At 34.5% G+C, this 14,428-nt stretch overlaps 1 protein-coding gene across 1 annotated transcript in view; it reads left to right on the top strand.

Moving 5' to 3' along the window:
* LOC110033121 (embryo-specific protein ATS3A-like) overlaps positions 1-13,008 on the top strand; it is an 18,660-nt gene extending 5,652 nt beyond the window's left edge. Inside the window, exon 3 of the mRNA XM_020736991.1 lies at positions 12,397-13,008. Coding sequence (XP_020592650.1) covers positions 12,397-12,708 — 312 coding nt within the window. The 3' untranslated portion in view covers positions 12,709-13,008. The remainder of the gene's footprint in view (positions 1-12,396) is intronic.
* Positions 13,009-14,428: the final 1,420 nt, after the last annotated feature.

Raw genomic sequence — 14,428 nt, 5'->3', positions numbered from 1 at the left:
TCTCAGTTCCATCATCTTTTGAGAAATGCCCCTCCAAACCAGAATCCATCAGCATCAGAAAGTTCTTACCACGAATTAGGTCAAGCGCCTGTAAAAAAAGATGCAAGACCTTTGACAATTTTTTACACTATCAACTACTCAAATAAACATCCTGCATTATGAGAAACATACAATTGAAAATTAGCATTATGGTAAGGAATAAAACATACTCCAAGGCCTATGGTATAGCATTCAAAGAATGCAGATTTAGATGTCATTTGTATTAGGTTACTATATATGGCACGTGGTAGATTTAGAAAATTTACTAGCAAATTCATGGAAAAGACCTAGCTTGATTCATGGCACGTGGTAGATCATTGCTCAAACTTCAAATATAACTGTTTCAATCACATTTTCTCCAATAAATTTGCAAGCTTGTGCCAACAACAGTGATTGAATGAAAAATAGGAGGCACTGTAGAAGAAATGATGAAAGCTTAAGAGTACCTTTGGTGCATCAATGTAGTAATTTACATTTTGAAACGTCATGGTTAATGGATTGAATTGTATGACCATCCTCCCTGTAACAAATATAAAGCACACATGTGATTAGAGGTTATACTCCAGTGATAGCCAACAGAATAATCCTTTGTAGTTTAGACCTTAACTTTTCAAGATTTGCTGACCCATCGTCTCATTTTCTGGCAACAAATGTTAGTGAAAGTAGATTGAGGACCTTAAAGATGAATTAAAATGGTTGCAAACTTGCGTTGCCTTCCAAAATTAAGAGTAAGAATAATCATCTAAGACATCATTTCATATTCTTATCTTAAAATGATTGCAAACTTGCGTTGCCTTCCAAAATTAAGAGTAAGAATAATCATCTAAGACATCATTTCATATTCTTATTTTAAAATGGTTGCAAACTTGTGTTGTCTTCCAAAACTAAGAGTAAGAATAATCATCTAAGACATCATTTTAAATAAGAAAAACTTCTTCTCCACATGATTTATACTACATAGCATTTGATGATCCGCATCAGTCACGTACATGTCATTTTAATATAGATATGAATCATATCTAGCATGCAAATAGAGAGATGTCCAAGGTAACCATCCTTTAAGAACAACATCTGAGTAGGAGAAAGTAAAGAAGAGATGAGTTGAGGACTGAATATATTGTTAGAAGCTAAAAATGGTTAGAATATATGATCAACTTAAGGAAAATATGAAAATTGTAGGCTTATTCAAACAAGATGTCCACACCGTATGCTAGATTAACATTATATCTTAGAACTCATGACAAAAAAATATCATATTGCTCAAAGCTCACAGTAAGCATAAAGTTCAGCATAAAGTTCAGCATAAAGTATAATTTCATCAACAAAGTATAAAGTATAATTCCATCAACAAAACATAAAGTTTAGCTTGCCCAAAACTCAACTAGAAGACGTGTTTGAAGTTGTTCCTCCATCAATCTACTATGGTAAAGTCACCTGAAGGTGTTCCTCTTCCATTAATTCTTGCTGGAACAAAAGATATATAAAAAATAAAATGAGAAGAACATAAAATTAAAAGGTTAACATATGCTAAAAACTAATTTTTGAGAGATTTTTAAGCCTATGAATAGTCTTCTTATGTAGGAATAAGAAAACATAGACTAATTGTTGAGACTAATTGTTGAGGAAAAATAAGTGATAAAAACTAATTGTTGAGAGAAAATTATCAAAGGAGTTTTAAAACTACTTGTGGAAGATCTAATCCAACTAGAAGTGCATATTAATGCATTCACCGTATTTATCGAGAGCGAACTTCTATAATCACTAAGAACTCTTCCACCGGTACTAAATGTTGATTCCAAAACAACTGTTGTTATTGTGATTGATAGTATATCTCTAGCCATTTTGGACAAGCAAAGATATTTGTGAGTGTTTAACTTACACCACTCTAGAATATCAAATTTGTCATTTTGATTTGGCAAGTAAAGACCCTCATCTAGATAGACTTGTGGATCTGATTTTGATGGTTGAGTAGAACCAGATGAAACAACAAAATCAATAAATGCGAGCATGCAATGAAAACTTTCTGGATTAACGGAATCACTTGACAATTTTGATGAAACATTGTCACTTGTAGAACTGGAACTTGCAATATCACTTGCGTAAGTATTATAAATTTTCCACGAAACTTCTTCAACTTGTTGAATTTTAGAGTCTGACTTAATAGATGTATATGTATTTGCAAAACTAAACTGTATAAACTTAATTTTCAAGCGAGGGTCTAAAACAGCTGCAATAGGCATTAAGAGATTACATTCACCCCAATATTTATCAAATTTATCTTTCATTGCTAAAGTCATGTTTCTGTTGAACTCATTAGAAGAAGATGACTTATCTAGTAATAATTTCTTTATATGCATCACAGCGGGTAGAAAAATATTTGAAGTGGGGTAGGAAGAACCTGAAATCATTTTTGTCACATTATTAAAAATAGCAAGAAATTTTCTGATTTTATCATATCTTTCCCAATCTGAATCTGAAGACAACCAACTGAAATTATTATCTTGATCAGCAAAGTGAGTGAACACATTACGAAAAATAAGAGCAGATTCAAGCATTAAGAATGTTGAATTCCATCTTGTTGGAACATCAGTGCACAAACCCTTTGTTGTTGATATCCCTAATTGTTTGACTATGTCAACGAACTTATGCAACCTTGCCGGCAATTTCTTTATATATTTGATAGTCTCTCAGATATTATAAATGATGTCTTGAATCTCTTTTAAGCTAACTTATACCATAATATTTAAACTATGCGCACAACAATGAACATGAAAAAAATGCCCCTTAAAATGTAGTTTCCCTCTTGTCATAAAATTTGAATGAAACAAGCTAGCAACAACATCATTATTACTAGCATTGTCTAAAGTGATAGTAGATACTTTATCTTGTATCTTCCAATCTAACAAACAATGAGAAATTGCATCACAAATGAATGTACCAGCATGAGGTGGATCCAATTCAATGAAATTGATGATTCGTTTTTGAATCTTCAAAAAAATGATCAATATAGTGAGTAGTTAGATACATATAGCCGATTGTTTGATTTGAAGTCCAACAATCAGATCTTAATGAAAACCTATGAATATCCCTAAATTGTTTTTTTAACTTCTCTTTCTCAAACTAAAAAATCTTCATACAATCATTTTTTATTGTATTCCTTGAAACTTTCTCATAATTAAGATTCAAGGATTTCAAAAGAATATTAAACTATGTATGTTCAACAATATTAAACGGATACTCATGCACTATAATCATTTTAGAAATGATCTCTCTAACCTTATGTTGATCGTAGGTTTTTTGATCATGAAATACGATCATGAAAGATCGTAGGTTTTTTGATCATGAAATACTGAGATCTCAATATCTGCACCAAGTTCAAGTGACATAAAATTTAGCATTTTTTATCTTTTTTCAAAAAGATCATCGTTTTTCTTACTTTTAATTTTGATTTGTACACATTCTCTAACATGACGTAGAAGTTGAGAAGTGATTCTTGTTTTAGATTTATGAAATTTCGATCGTCAACATTTGCATTGCCAAAAAGAAGTTGCGACCCCCTTAATTGGAAATGTAGCCTCCACAAAATGCTCCCACACTGTAGACTTTCTTTTCCTACCATTCTTAGTAGCGACTTCTTCAATGTTATTATCTATGACAACATGAGGAACTTCTTCTGGCTTTATACCTTGCGAAGTAAGATTGACATTTTCGTTGCTATTATGAGCTTCTGGTATAGCTATCAACTTATTGCTAGATGATTCAGATTGTGAAAGATCAAGTTCAGACATATTTGCACTGTAAATGAAATCAAAAACTCATAATTAATATCACTGTAGACATAACACCAAGTCAAAAATGCATAAACATGATTCAAATAATAGCTAGTAATAACATCATATCTAGGGCTGTAAACGAGCCGAGCTTGAGCGAGCTCAGGCTTGGCTCGTGTTCGGCTCGTTCGAAATAGCTCATGTTCAAAATTGGCTCATGAACAGTGTGTTCGTGTTCGGCTCGATTTAAATAATCGTGTTCGTGTTCGGCTCGAAATTGGCTCGTTAAACTAAAATTGAGAAAAATATATGTAAAGTGTGATATTCGAACTTGGATCAAATATATACAAAAGAAGACACTAACCACATTGCCACATAAGGTGTTATGATTTAAACTTAGACATAAATATATATAATATATTATTATATAAATAATATATGTAATATATTGTTATATAAAAAGTTATATAATTTTTTTTTCGAGTCATTTCGAGCCGAACGCGAGCGAACAAACTCTTGTTCGTGTTCGGCTCGTTAGGCTTAACGAACGAGCCGAACATGAGCTACTTAACGAGCCGAACATGAGCTGTTCACGAACAATGAGCCAAATTGACAGCCCTAATCATATCACAACCAAATGAAAGAGCTGCCCAAGGTTAAAAAGTTAAAAAGTGAAGACATAGATGTAACAAAATGGAGAAAATTGACTGTTTGCTACTAGACAATGGCAAATCAAAGTATTAACATTCAAAAGAACAGCATATGCTCCTCCGTTTCCTCGCGCCTTTTGTTGAAACCAAATACTGCAATAATAGCACCATAAATCACTCTTAAACCTACACATAACTCATTATATAGAAAAAAAAATCAACATGTACACTTGGAACTTATATCATTGAAAGCTGTGTTTATTTATGAATGACATGACATCAATAAAATAGTTCATGTACATGTATGACAGTTTTTGTTCTTGGTAATATCAGAATCAGTTATGTCATTATATGGGTAACATTGCTTTATGCATATCATACGGTTGTACCACCAGTTTTGTATGGTCCTTTAATTGTATCCAAAATATATGAAGTAAATTGCTGATTCTACCTCTCACCCTGTATCTTCTTCTTCTTCTTTTTAGAGCAGTTCTTGCTCTAGTGAGCTTCTTCTCCCATTCATATGGAGCTAGACAATCTCAGCCATGGCAACGTCACAAGTATATAAGTTTCATTGAGTACATCACTATCAGTTATGCATCATAACTTCAGAAAATAGTAACACTATCATTATTTTGTGTTCAGCATCACTAGAAACTCTCACAACTAAGACTGTATTCGAGTAATAACAAGAAAAAAATATCCTTTTAATTTTCCATAAACTATCATTTCCTTCTCAAGAAGTGGTTTTGTTCCCTCTCAACTATTGATGTAGAGAAAGTAATATACTGATTCTTTTAAGTTTAACATTGCATTAGGACAAGAGGCATACCTAAGCATCCAAACAAGCAGCCGTCCAAGAATATTGAGCAACCAAACAAGAAGACCAATTGATTGAGCCAACACTAACGAGAAGGAGAAGTAAAGATCAGTTTTTTTTTTAATTTTCAACAACCCTTATATCAGATCTCATCCATAAAAAACCAGATCTAAATGCAATATGTGAGATTTCACTGCCAAAACCCTAAAAAATTAGGTTTCACTCAAAAAATCTAAGTAAATCTAAAAGAAATTTCAGAAAATTTAAGCTAAGAGGTGAATCCAAAGATAAATATGAAACAATAGAGAAAAGATACTCAAATCTAACACCTCAGTAAGTAACCAAGCAACCAAGCAAGAAAACCGAGCAGTCGAGCCAACGCTTACTATCCGAGGAGAAATAGAACTAGAAATTAGCAGACGAACATGAACGGCGAACCCTAAGCTCTCGCACCAAAAAGCCTTTCGCGATTTTCAGAGGAGAATGAGGGAAAGGCAGACGGCAACTCGCGATCGCGAATTTGAGAGGAGACGACCGGACGGGAGACGAGAATGAGATTGGGAGCGCTGTTAGGGTTTATTTGGGTACAGTTTATTATATATTATAGTAAACATGTAATTTATATTTTATAAATATATAATAGTATATAAGTAAGAGTAATATAATATTCTTAATATTTTTTTATATATTATAATTTATAGGAAATTTTTTTTAAAATATGATAATTTCTTTTTTAAAAAAATTAATTAATTATAATTTATAATATTTAATTTTATGAATATGTATTATGTATATTTATATATATTTATTTTCGAGCCAATTCGAGCCGAACACGAGCGAACAAACTTTTGTTCGTGTTCGGCTAGTTTACATTTCGAGCTTAAAAATTTGTTCGTGTTCGGCTCGTTAGACTTAACGGACGAGCCGAACACGAGCTGTTCGCAAACAACGAGCCAAATTGACAGCCTACTTGTCCTTGTACATCTCTATTTCATTGAAAGTAACACCCCACTCGTTTTAAATTTCTGATATGATAATCCCAGAACTTGTACCCAAATTTATTTGAGCCATATCCATTGAAGGTGCACTTGACAGATTTTGAGTCAAGCTTGCTCCTGGAACCTGCATCAACATGCACATATCAGAACACTCAAATACTCTTAAATGAGATATGTTTATCTTTTTGTCAATCCAGGCTTCTTTATGAAAGCCTTCCTCCGAAGGTACTGATGGACCACTGTTAATCAGATAAATTGCAGTGTTTATTGCTTCCACCAAAACTTTTTTGGCAAGCATACATGCAGCCTCATGCTCCTAGCACGTTTTGTGATAGTTCTATTCATGCTCTCAGCCACAACATTCTGCTGTAGTGTCATTGGGAAAGTGAAATCATGCCTGACCCTCTCTGTAGCACATAAATCCTGAATTGTGAGCACAGTACCCACCCCCATTATCTGATTTAAGACACTTCAGCTTTAAATATATTTCATTTTCTAACATAACCTTCCACTTCTTAATGACTTCAAATATATCATATTCTTACTTTAACAAATAAACCCATACATTGCTTGTGATCATTAATAAAAACATGACAAAATAGTGGGAACCCTCAATGGACTGAACTAAAGTAGGATTTTTCCCCATATGTTAGTATACAATAACTCCAGTTTCTTTGACTTCATCTCCGACCCACTTTTAAAGTAAGAGAATTGCTTCTGCTTACCAAATATACAGTCTTCAGATAAATCCAAATTAACTGATTTCAAATCCTGAAACTTATTTTTAGAAAGTAGGAACTCCATATCTTTCTCGCTCATATGGCTAAGCCTACGGTGCCACAGACCTGCATTCACCCTAGTTCCAACCACATTAAAGAAATCAGTCATTTCATTGATCAGGTAAAGAGTGTCTTCAATCTTACCCCGAGCCATCACCAGTACCCCCTTATTTACCTTTCATGAATTACCTGTGAAAGTAGTCATGTGTTCTGACTTTGCTACCTGGCTCACAGAAATGATATTTCTCTTCAAACTTGCAATATGTCCAACTTCAGTAAGCTTCCAGGCTGTTCCATTTGGCAACCTGATTACTCTTTTCTACGTTACTGCAGGCCTTGTTATCTCCCAGATAAAGTTTTCCTTGGTTGCTTTGAGTATAGTTTTTGAATACCTCTTTATTGGGGCACGCATGAAAAAAGACACCTAAATCTACTATCCAAGAGTCAGTACTAACTAGGGATAACACCAGGGAGTTAGTCTGAATGTTACTAGTGGAGACATTTATAGAGAGATTCTTTTTTTGTCCTCCCACAACTTTTCTTAGTGTTTTGCAATTCTTCTTGAAATGTCATTTTCTTTCGCAGTTCCAATATTCTCATCTGTCATTTCCTTTATTTAACTTGGAATTTCTTCTCCTGGACTTGGATCTACCTTTGCCTGTATTTCTGTCCAGAATCATTCCTCTGTTATAAAAATTCAACGCAGAACTTGAAGAGTTACCATTCGTTGCTTTTCTGTGAACTTCTTCATTCAACATCAAATCCACGAAGCCATCGAAGTTCAACTTCGTATTCCCTAAAGAATTACTCGCCGCCGTACTAAAATCATCCCAACTATTCGACAATGAAGATAGTATCACCAGTGCTCTAGCTTTATCATCAAACTTGATCCCCACAGAACACAACTGGCTCGTTACAGCATTGAAATTATTCAGATGTTCTGCTACTGAACTGTCTTGCACCATCTTCATGTTGAATAACCTCTTTAACAGGAAAATCTTATTTGAACCAGAAGATTTTTCACACATCTTAGTCAGTGCTGCTCATTTACAATGTTGAATGAAACGGACGAGGGAAGAGACAACCATATCAAACCTCGTGTCGTTTAATCCAACACTTCTCATTCCTCCATAGTCATAGATTCAGGTTTCTTGATGATCTCTTGTAGTGACAAATATAATTTTTCTAATTAGCAAATCCTCTACTTGCATTATCCAGAATGCGAAGCCATATCATTGAATTTCTTCACTTTAAACATTGTTTTCTCGGCCATTGCTCCCACTTGAATCGACCCATTATGATATTGCTTTTTGTTAAATAATTAAAATAATCAACCCCCTTCAACTTTACTGTGGCTTAGGTTCAATTAGAAAATAAACCACATCACGTAATAGGATCACACAGACTCGAGAAACCCATAACAAAAAAATGAACTGAAGCAAAACGAAGACAATCCAAAAAAACACATAAGGATTTAACGTGGAAAAATTCGAGAACGGGAAAAAACCACGAAGTCATATCATAAAAAAGTTTCACTATGAATCCAAAAAGTTTTACTGAGAATATACTCAGATTTCCTCTTAACAATCAAGGAAACCTACAAGACCTCGCTCTAATTTCTCCCTCTCGACCCGACGAAGAAATACATGCAAAATTTTCCTCTTCGACTCTTCTCTCCTTCACCAGGAACTTGTCGAAAAACTCACACACAGGTACTGCTACATTCGCCGCTCGAAATAAGCTCCTTAAATCGAATCATCAACCAATCATTGGGCACATAAGCGCCTGAAATTGGGCGCCTTAGCGCCTGAAATTGGGCGCCTTAGCGCCAGCTACTCGGGAAGAAAAAATGCCTGGAACTCGCGAACCCGAGAGGTGGATGCATAAGTGCCCTACCTGGGTGCAAGGCTGCCCAGTATGGCGCAGGGGCGCCTAGTTGGGAGCAGGGGTGACCTGTTGGGCGCATGAGCAAGGGTGCCCGGTTTGGGCGCATGAGGTGCTCAAAGCTTGGCTAAAGCGCGAAGCCTTCGGTCTTGCAATCCTGGTGCTGCCTGCTGCTGTTGCCTTATGGTGTTCAGGCTCCATACCATAACACCTCAATCAAGTGAATAAGATCCACACAGAAATAACGTCTCTTTCAATAATTCATTTTGAATTATTTTTAGCTGACAGAGAAGCCAACAACACAAGCTATTTTAATGTTTAGGGACAAAACATAAACCTCTCTTTTATATATAGAACTAGAACTGAGAGGGCACAAAATCTTTAGTTTATTTACCATATCATGAAATTCTTGCACTATGGAATAGAGGAAATTCTTAGATTTCTTTCGGAAACATGCCAATCCTATTGAAACTCTCGCTAGCTGTTCAATCTTTTCAATTTACCTTCCATGCATCTTCCCAACAAATCAACTGCATCTTTCCAACAAATCAACTGATCTCCTAATTGAACACGAATTAACTTCAAATTAGTCTCCAGAAGATTATTCATTTATCTATTAGTGAACAATCCGTACATCCTTGACTAAATATTTTCTATGACAAACAAATGATCATTGTTCATTTCAAAATTTATATGGCAATAAAATACTTTACTTGCTAAGATCCTTCAGCTCAAAGCAAATAAATAGTTGGCTATGAACGTTATTTATCTCATCAATATAATTACCAATTATAATCAAATCATCCACATAAAAGACAAATAACCTCAATAATTTCATTCTTTTATAGTAGCCAAAATGATACAAACAACACAACAACAACAGCAAGCCTTAATCCCACTAAGTGGGGTCGGCTACATGAATCCTTTTCTCCATCGCGTCCTATTGAATGTCATATTTTCATTTAATTCTAATATATTAAGATCATTTTTATACAATATGCCCAAGTCTTTCTAGGTTTATCTCTATGCCCAAGTCTTAATATGCCCAAGTCTTTCTAGGTTTATCTCTGCCTTTCTTAACATAAGTCAAATCTAAAACATCTAAATCTCCTAATCGGATTATTAAATCGTCGACACTTAATGTGACCAAACCATCTATGATGACCCTCTCTAATTTTGTCCACCATAGGAGCTACACCAACCCTATCACAAATATATTCATTTCACATTTTGTCTCTAAGCATAAGGCCACTCAACCACGTAAGCATTCTCATCTTGGCAACACTTAACTTAATTTTATGTTTCTCTTTTAAAGGCCAACATTTTGTGTCATAGAGCATCGTAGTTCTCACCACCATTTTATAAAATTTTCCATTCAGTCTGAGTGGTACTTTTCTATGACACAATATTCCCGAAGCATTCCTCCACTTCAACCAACCAACTTGATTTCTACTAATAACATCCCCATCTATATCACCATCACTTTTCACTCTATATCACCATCACTTTGAACAATAGACCCAAGATATTTAAAGCGTTCACACCTTTTAATAATTTAATCATCCATAGTTACAATTCTGTCACTAGAGTTACTACTGTTGAAATTATATTCCATGTATTCAGATTTAGTTCTACTCAAAGGAAGGTCTTTAGACTCCAATGTAAACCTACATAATTCAAGTTTTTCCTGAGCTCTTTCTCTAGACTTATCCACAAGAATGATATCATCAGTGAAAAGCATACACTAAGGTACTTCCTCCTATAAATGTCCAGTAAAAACATCAATAACTAAAGGAAAAATATATGGGCTTAAAGCCGATCTCTGATGTAATCCAACTGAAATAGAAAAATATTTGGTCAATCCCCCTTCTGTTCGAACACAAGTAACAATGTTCGAACACATATCTTTAATGACTTGAATATAAGTCATATCAACAACTTTCTTCTCTAGAACTCTCCAAAGGATTTCTCTTGGAACCTTATCATAAGTTGTTTTTCTCTTAAGGATTTCTCTTGGAACCTTATCATAAGTTGTTTTTAAATCAATAAAATCATATGTAGATCCTCCTTATTTTCTGTGTACTTCTCCATCAAACTTCTCAATAAATATATAGCTTCCATAGTAGATCTGTTCGACATAAATCTAAACTGATTATAAAAAATCTTTGTAATATGTCTTAACCTATGTTCAATTACCCTCTCCCATAATTTTTAAATACGACACATCAACTTAATTCTGCTATAATTTGCATACTTTTGTGCATCGCCTTTATTCTTAAAAATGGGGACCAAAATACTCTTCCTCCACTCCTCGAGCATCTTTTTAGTTTTAAAATAATATTAATTTTTTAGTTTTAAAATAATATTAAAGAGTTTAGTAAGCCAAGAAACTCCCAAATCTCCTAAATATTTCAACACTTCACTTGGGATATCATCAGGTCCGATATTTCTTGAAAGCCTTCTCAACTTCTTTTTCACTAATGTGGCGGTAAAAATGAAATATTTTATTACTATTAAACGATAAACAATTTTATAATAATTTGTGTGGCAGTGGGATTGAAATTATCCTCATGATAAATTTTATATAAAAATGGTGATCTTAGTGCATGAAGCTCCTCCTATATCCTAATATATGGTGGAAGGGGTTGATTTACATAGTCAATTCCATGCTTTTGGGAAAAACCACTAGCTGCGACGCAAGCTTTATTGTAGTCAAATGATCCATTACTAATTCGCTTAACACGCTTCTAGTCTGATTAAAGCAATTGGGTCTCTACTTATTAATATAGCAGCACCATAACAACAATCAATGGAACATCAATCCCAATTACAATACCTGTCATTAAGGTTTTTCTTTCTCTATGAATGTTGTTGAAAAACAATAGAGGGATATGATACAGAACATAGGGCTGTGAACAAGCCGAGCTTGAGCGAGCTCAGGCTTGACTTGTGTTCGGCTCGTTCAAAATAGCTCGTGTTTGAAATCGACTCATAAACAGTGTTTTCATGTTCTGCTCGATTTAAATATTCGTGTTTGTGTTCGGCTCGAAATTGGCTCGTAAAAATTAAATTGAAAAAATAAATGTAAAGTGTGGGATTCGAACCTTGATAAAATATATACAAAAGAAGACACTAACCACATTACCGCACGACATGTTATGATATAAACATAGATATAAATATATATAAAATATTATTATATAAATAATGTATGTAATATATTATTATATAAATAATTATATATATTTTTTAATTTCGAGCTAAAACGAGCCGAACACGAGCGAACAAAGAGTTGTTCGTGTTCAGCTTGTTTATAATTCGAGCTTTAAAAACTTGTTCGTGTTCGGCTCATTTACTTAACGAACGAGCCGAATATGAGCTGTTCGCGAACAACAAGTTTTTTTGACAGCCCTAACATAACATTTGAGAACGATGCATATGTTGTCTGTATTTCAGGTGTATGCACCGCGCCTGGATGATCCAGGAAGTAGAACATTTGAGCGGTGCTCCACCGACACTTACGACATAGCGGGGCCATGTGGCTACGGCATTTGCTATCTCTACTTATGGCGAGACGGCCCCGATGGCTGGATCCCTGAATGGGTGGAGGTCTATGATCCCTATTATGGCCGCTATCTTACCTTCTACTATGGCTCTCCCATCCCCTCTGGAGTTTGGTATGGCTTCAACAACTGCAGGCGCATCAACACGAATGCCACCACAACCACTGCTACCAGCGAAGCGGTGACAGCTTCACATGATGAGTGACTTCTCTTCTTCTTACTGTATCTATCATGTTTTTATGTGATGTTGTTCGGGGGAGGAGGATTTTGAAGGAATTCAAATTCCGACCTTTCTTGCTTGGAGTTCTCTGATCAGCCTTAAATGATATATGAATGTCATACATTCATCATGATGAATAATTTCTCTGGCTAAGACAACGAATAAATGTATTCTGTATAATGTTTAATATACGTTTTCTGGCATATATCCTACACTATAGATTTGGATTTGTGATGCCAAATTTTCATGAGTTATACGTAACGTTAATAATTATCAGATTCAGTTGCTTGCATGTCCTTCATTTGGCATCATAAGAATAAGCTTTGGCATAACTGATAGTCCGCCATCAACTTGTGGTATACGGGATCCAAATCATATGAGCTTCTTTAAAAAAAATATGCAATGCGAGGATGTTTTAATTATGTGCTTGGACACAAAACAAAGAATTCAAAGATGCCGAATTCGAGCACTCTCCCTACGTGAAAATATGATATGTTTCTATTGATTTTTGTTTAGCATTCAGATTTGTGATCGCAAATAAAGAGAGAAAATTATAGACATATCACTCAAAATATTATTATTATTATTATTTTTAAACAATCAATTATGTGTGCTAAGTTCAAACCGTTAACAGTGAAAATTTTGGGTTAAAGTTTTATTATGAATTTTAATATTTAGGTACGAATTTGAAAAATAGAAATAGAAAGGTGTTGATTAAAATAGCCAAAATTTGATTGTTATATATGTAGCTGCCTCAATAAATAAATCTTATCAAATAGGGAATGAAGATATAGAAGAAATATTACATCAGTACTACGCACGTAAAAATAAAGTGCGTAGCCAATCAAAACATGCCACGACATCTCGCGCGGTAGAGCAAAAAAAACGGCGCAGTAACACGGGGAATATTCCCGCGTGTGTTATGCATGTGTTATTGCACGTTATTCATGAGTTATTGTGTGTTATTCATGTGTTATTGATGTGTTATTGTGTTATTATAACATCAAGAATATTTTCAGAATACAATAACACATGAATAACACACAATAACACTTGAATAACACGGGAAATATTCCCGACAGAGAAAAAAACGGCGCAGTAACACGGGGGAATATTCTCTCTCGTGTTATTCTTGTGTTATTGTGTGTTATTCATGTGTTATTGTATCGTTATTGTGTTATTATAACATCAAGAATATTTTCAGAATACAATAACACATGAATAACACACAATAACACTTGAATAACACGGGAAATATTCCCGACAGAGAAAAAAACGGCGCAGTAACACGGGGGAATATTTTCTCCCATGTTATTCTTGTGTTATTGTGTGTTATTTAAGTGTTATTCATGTGTTATTGTGTTATTATAACACCAGGACTATTCTCATGATACAATAACACATGAATAACACACAATAACACATGAATAACACGGGGAGGAATATTCACCGTGTTACTGCGCCGTTTTTTTTCTGCGTCGCGCGGGATATCGTGGCGTGATTTCATTGGGTACGCACGTTCCTCTACGTGCGTGGTACTGATGTAATATTTTTTCTGAAGATATAACATTCCCCTAAAATAGTTTTTTGAAGGAATTCATTGTAGGATTTGCTTGCTCCCTGCAGTTTCATATGAGCTAAATATGAGTCGAAGTATGAGAATATGCGAATTACTGTTGATAGTTTGGTTGATCTTGACCTTCAA

This window comes from Phalaenopsis equestris, unplaced genomic scaffold (genome assembly GCF_001263595.1).
Source record: "Phalaenopsis equestris unplaced genomic scaffold, ASM126359v1 Scaffold001093, whole genome shotgun sequence".
Taxonomy (NCBI): domain Eukaryota; kingdom Viridiplantae; phylum Streptophyta; class Magnoliopsida; order Asparagales; family Orchidaceae; genus Phalaenopsis; species Phalaenopsis equestris.
Note: the sequence above shows the minus strand (reverse complement) of the source record. Positions and strands in the feature narration are given on the sequence as shown.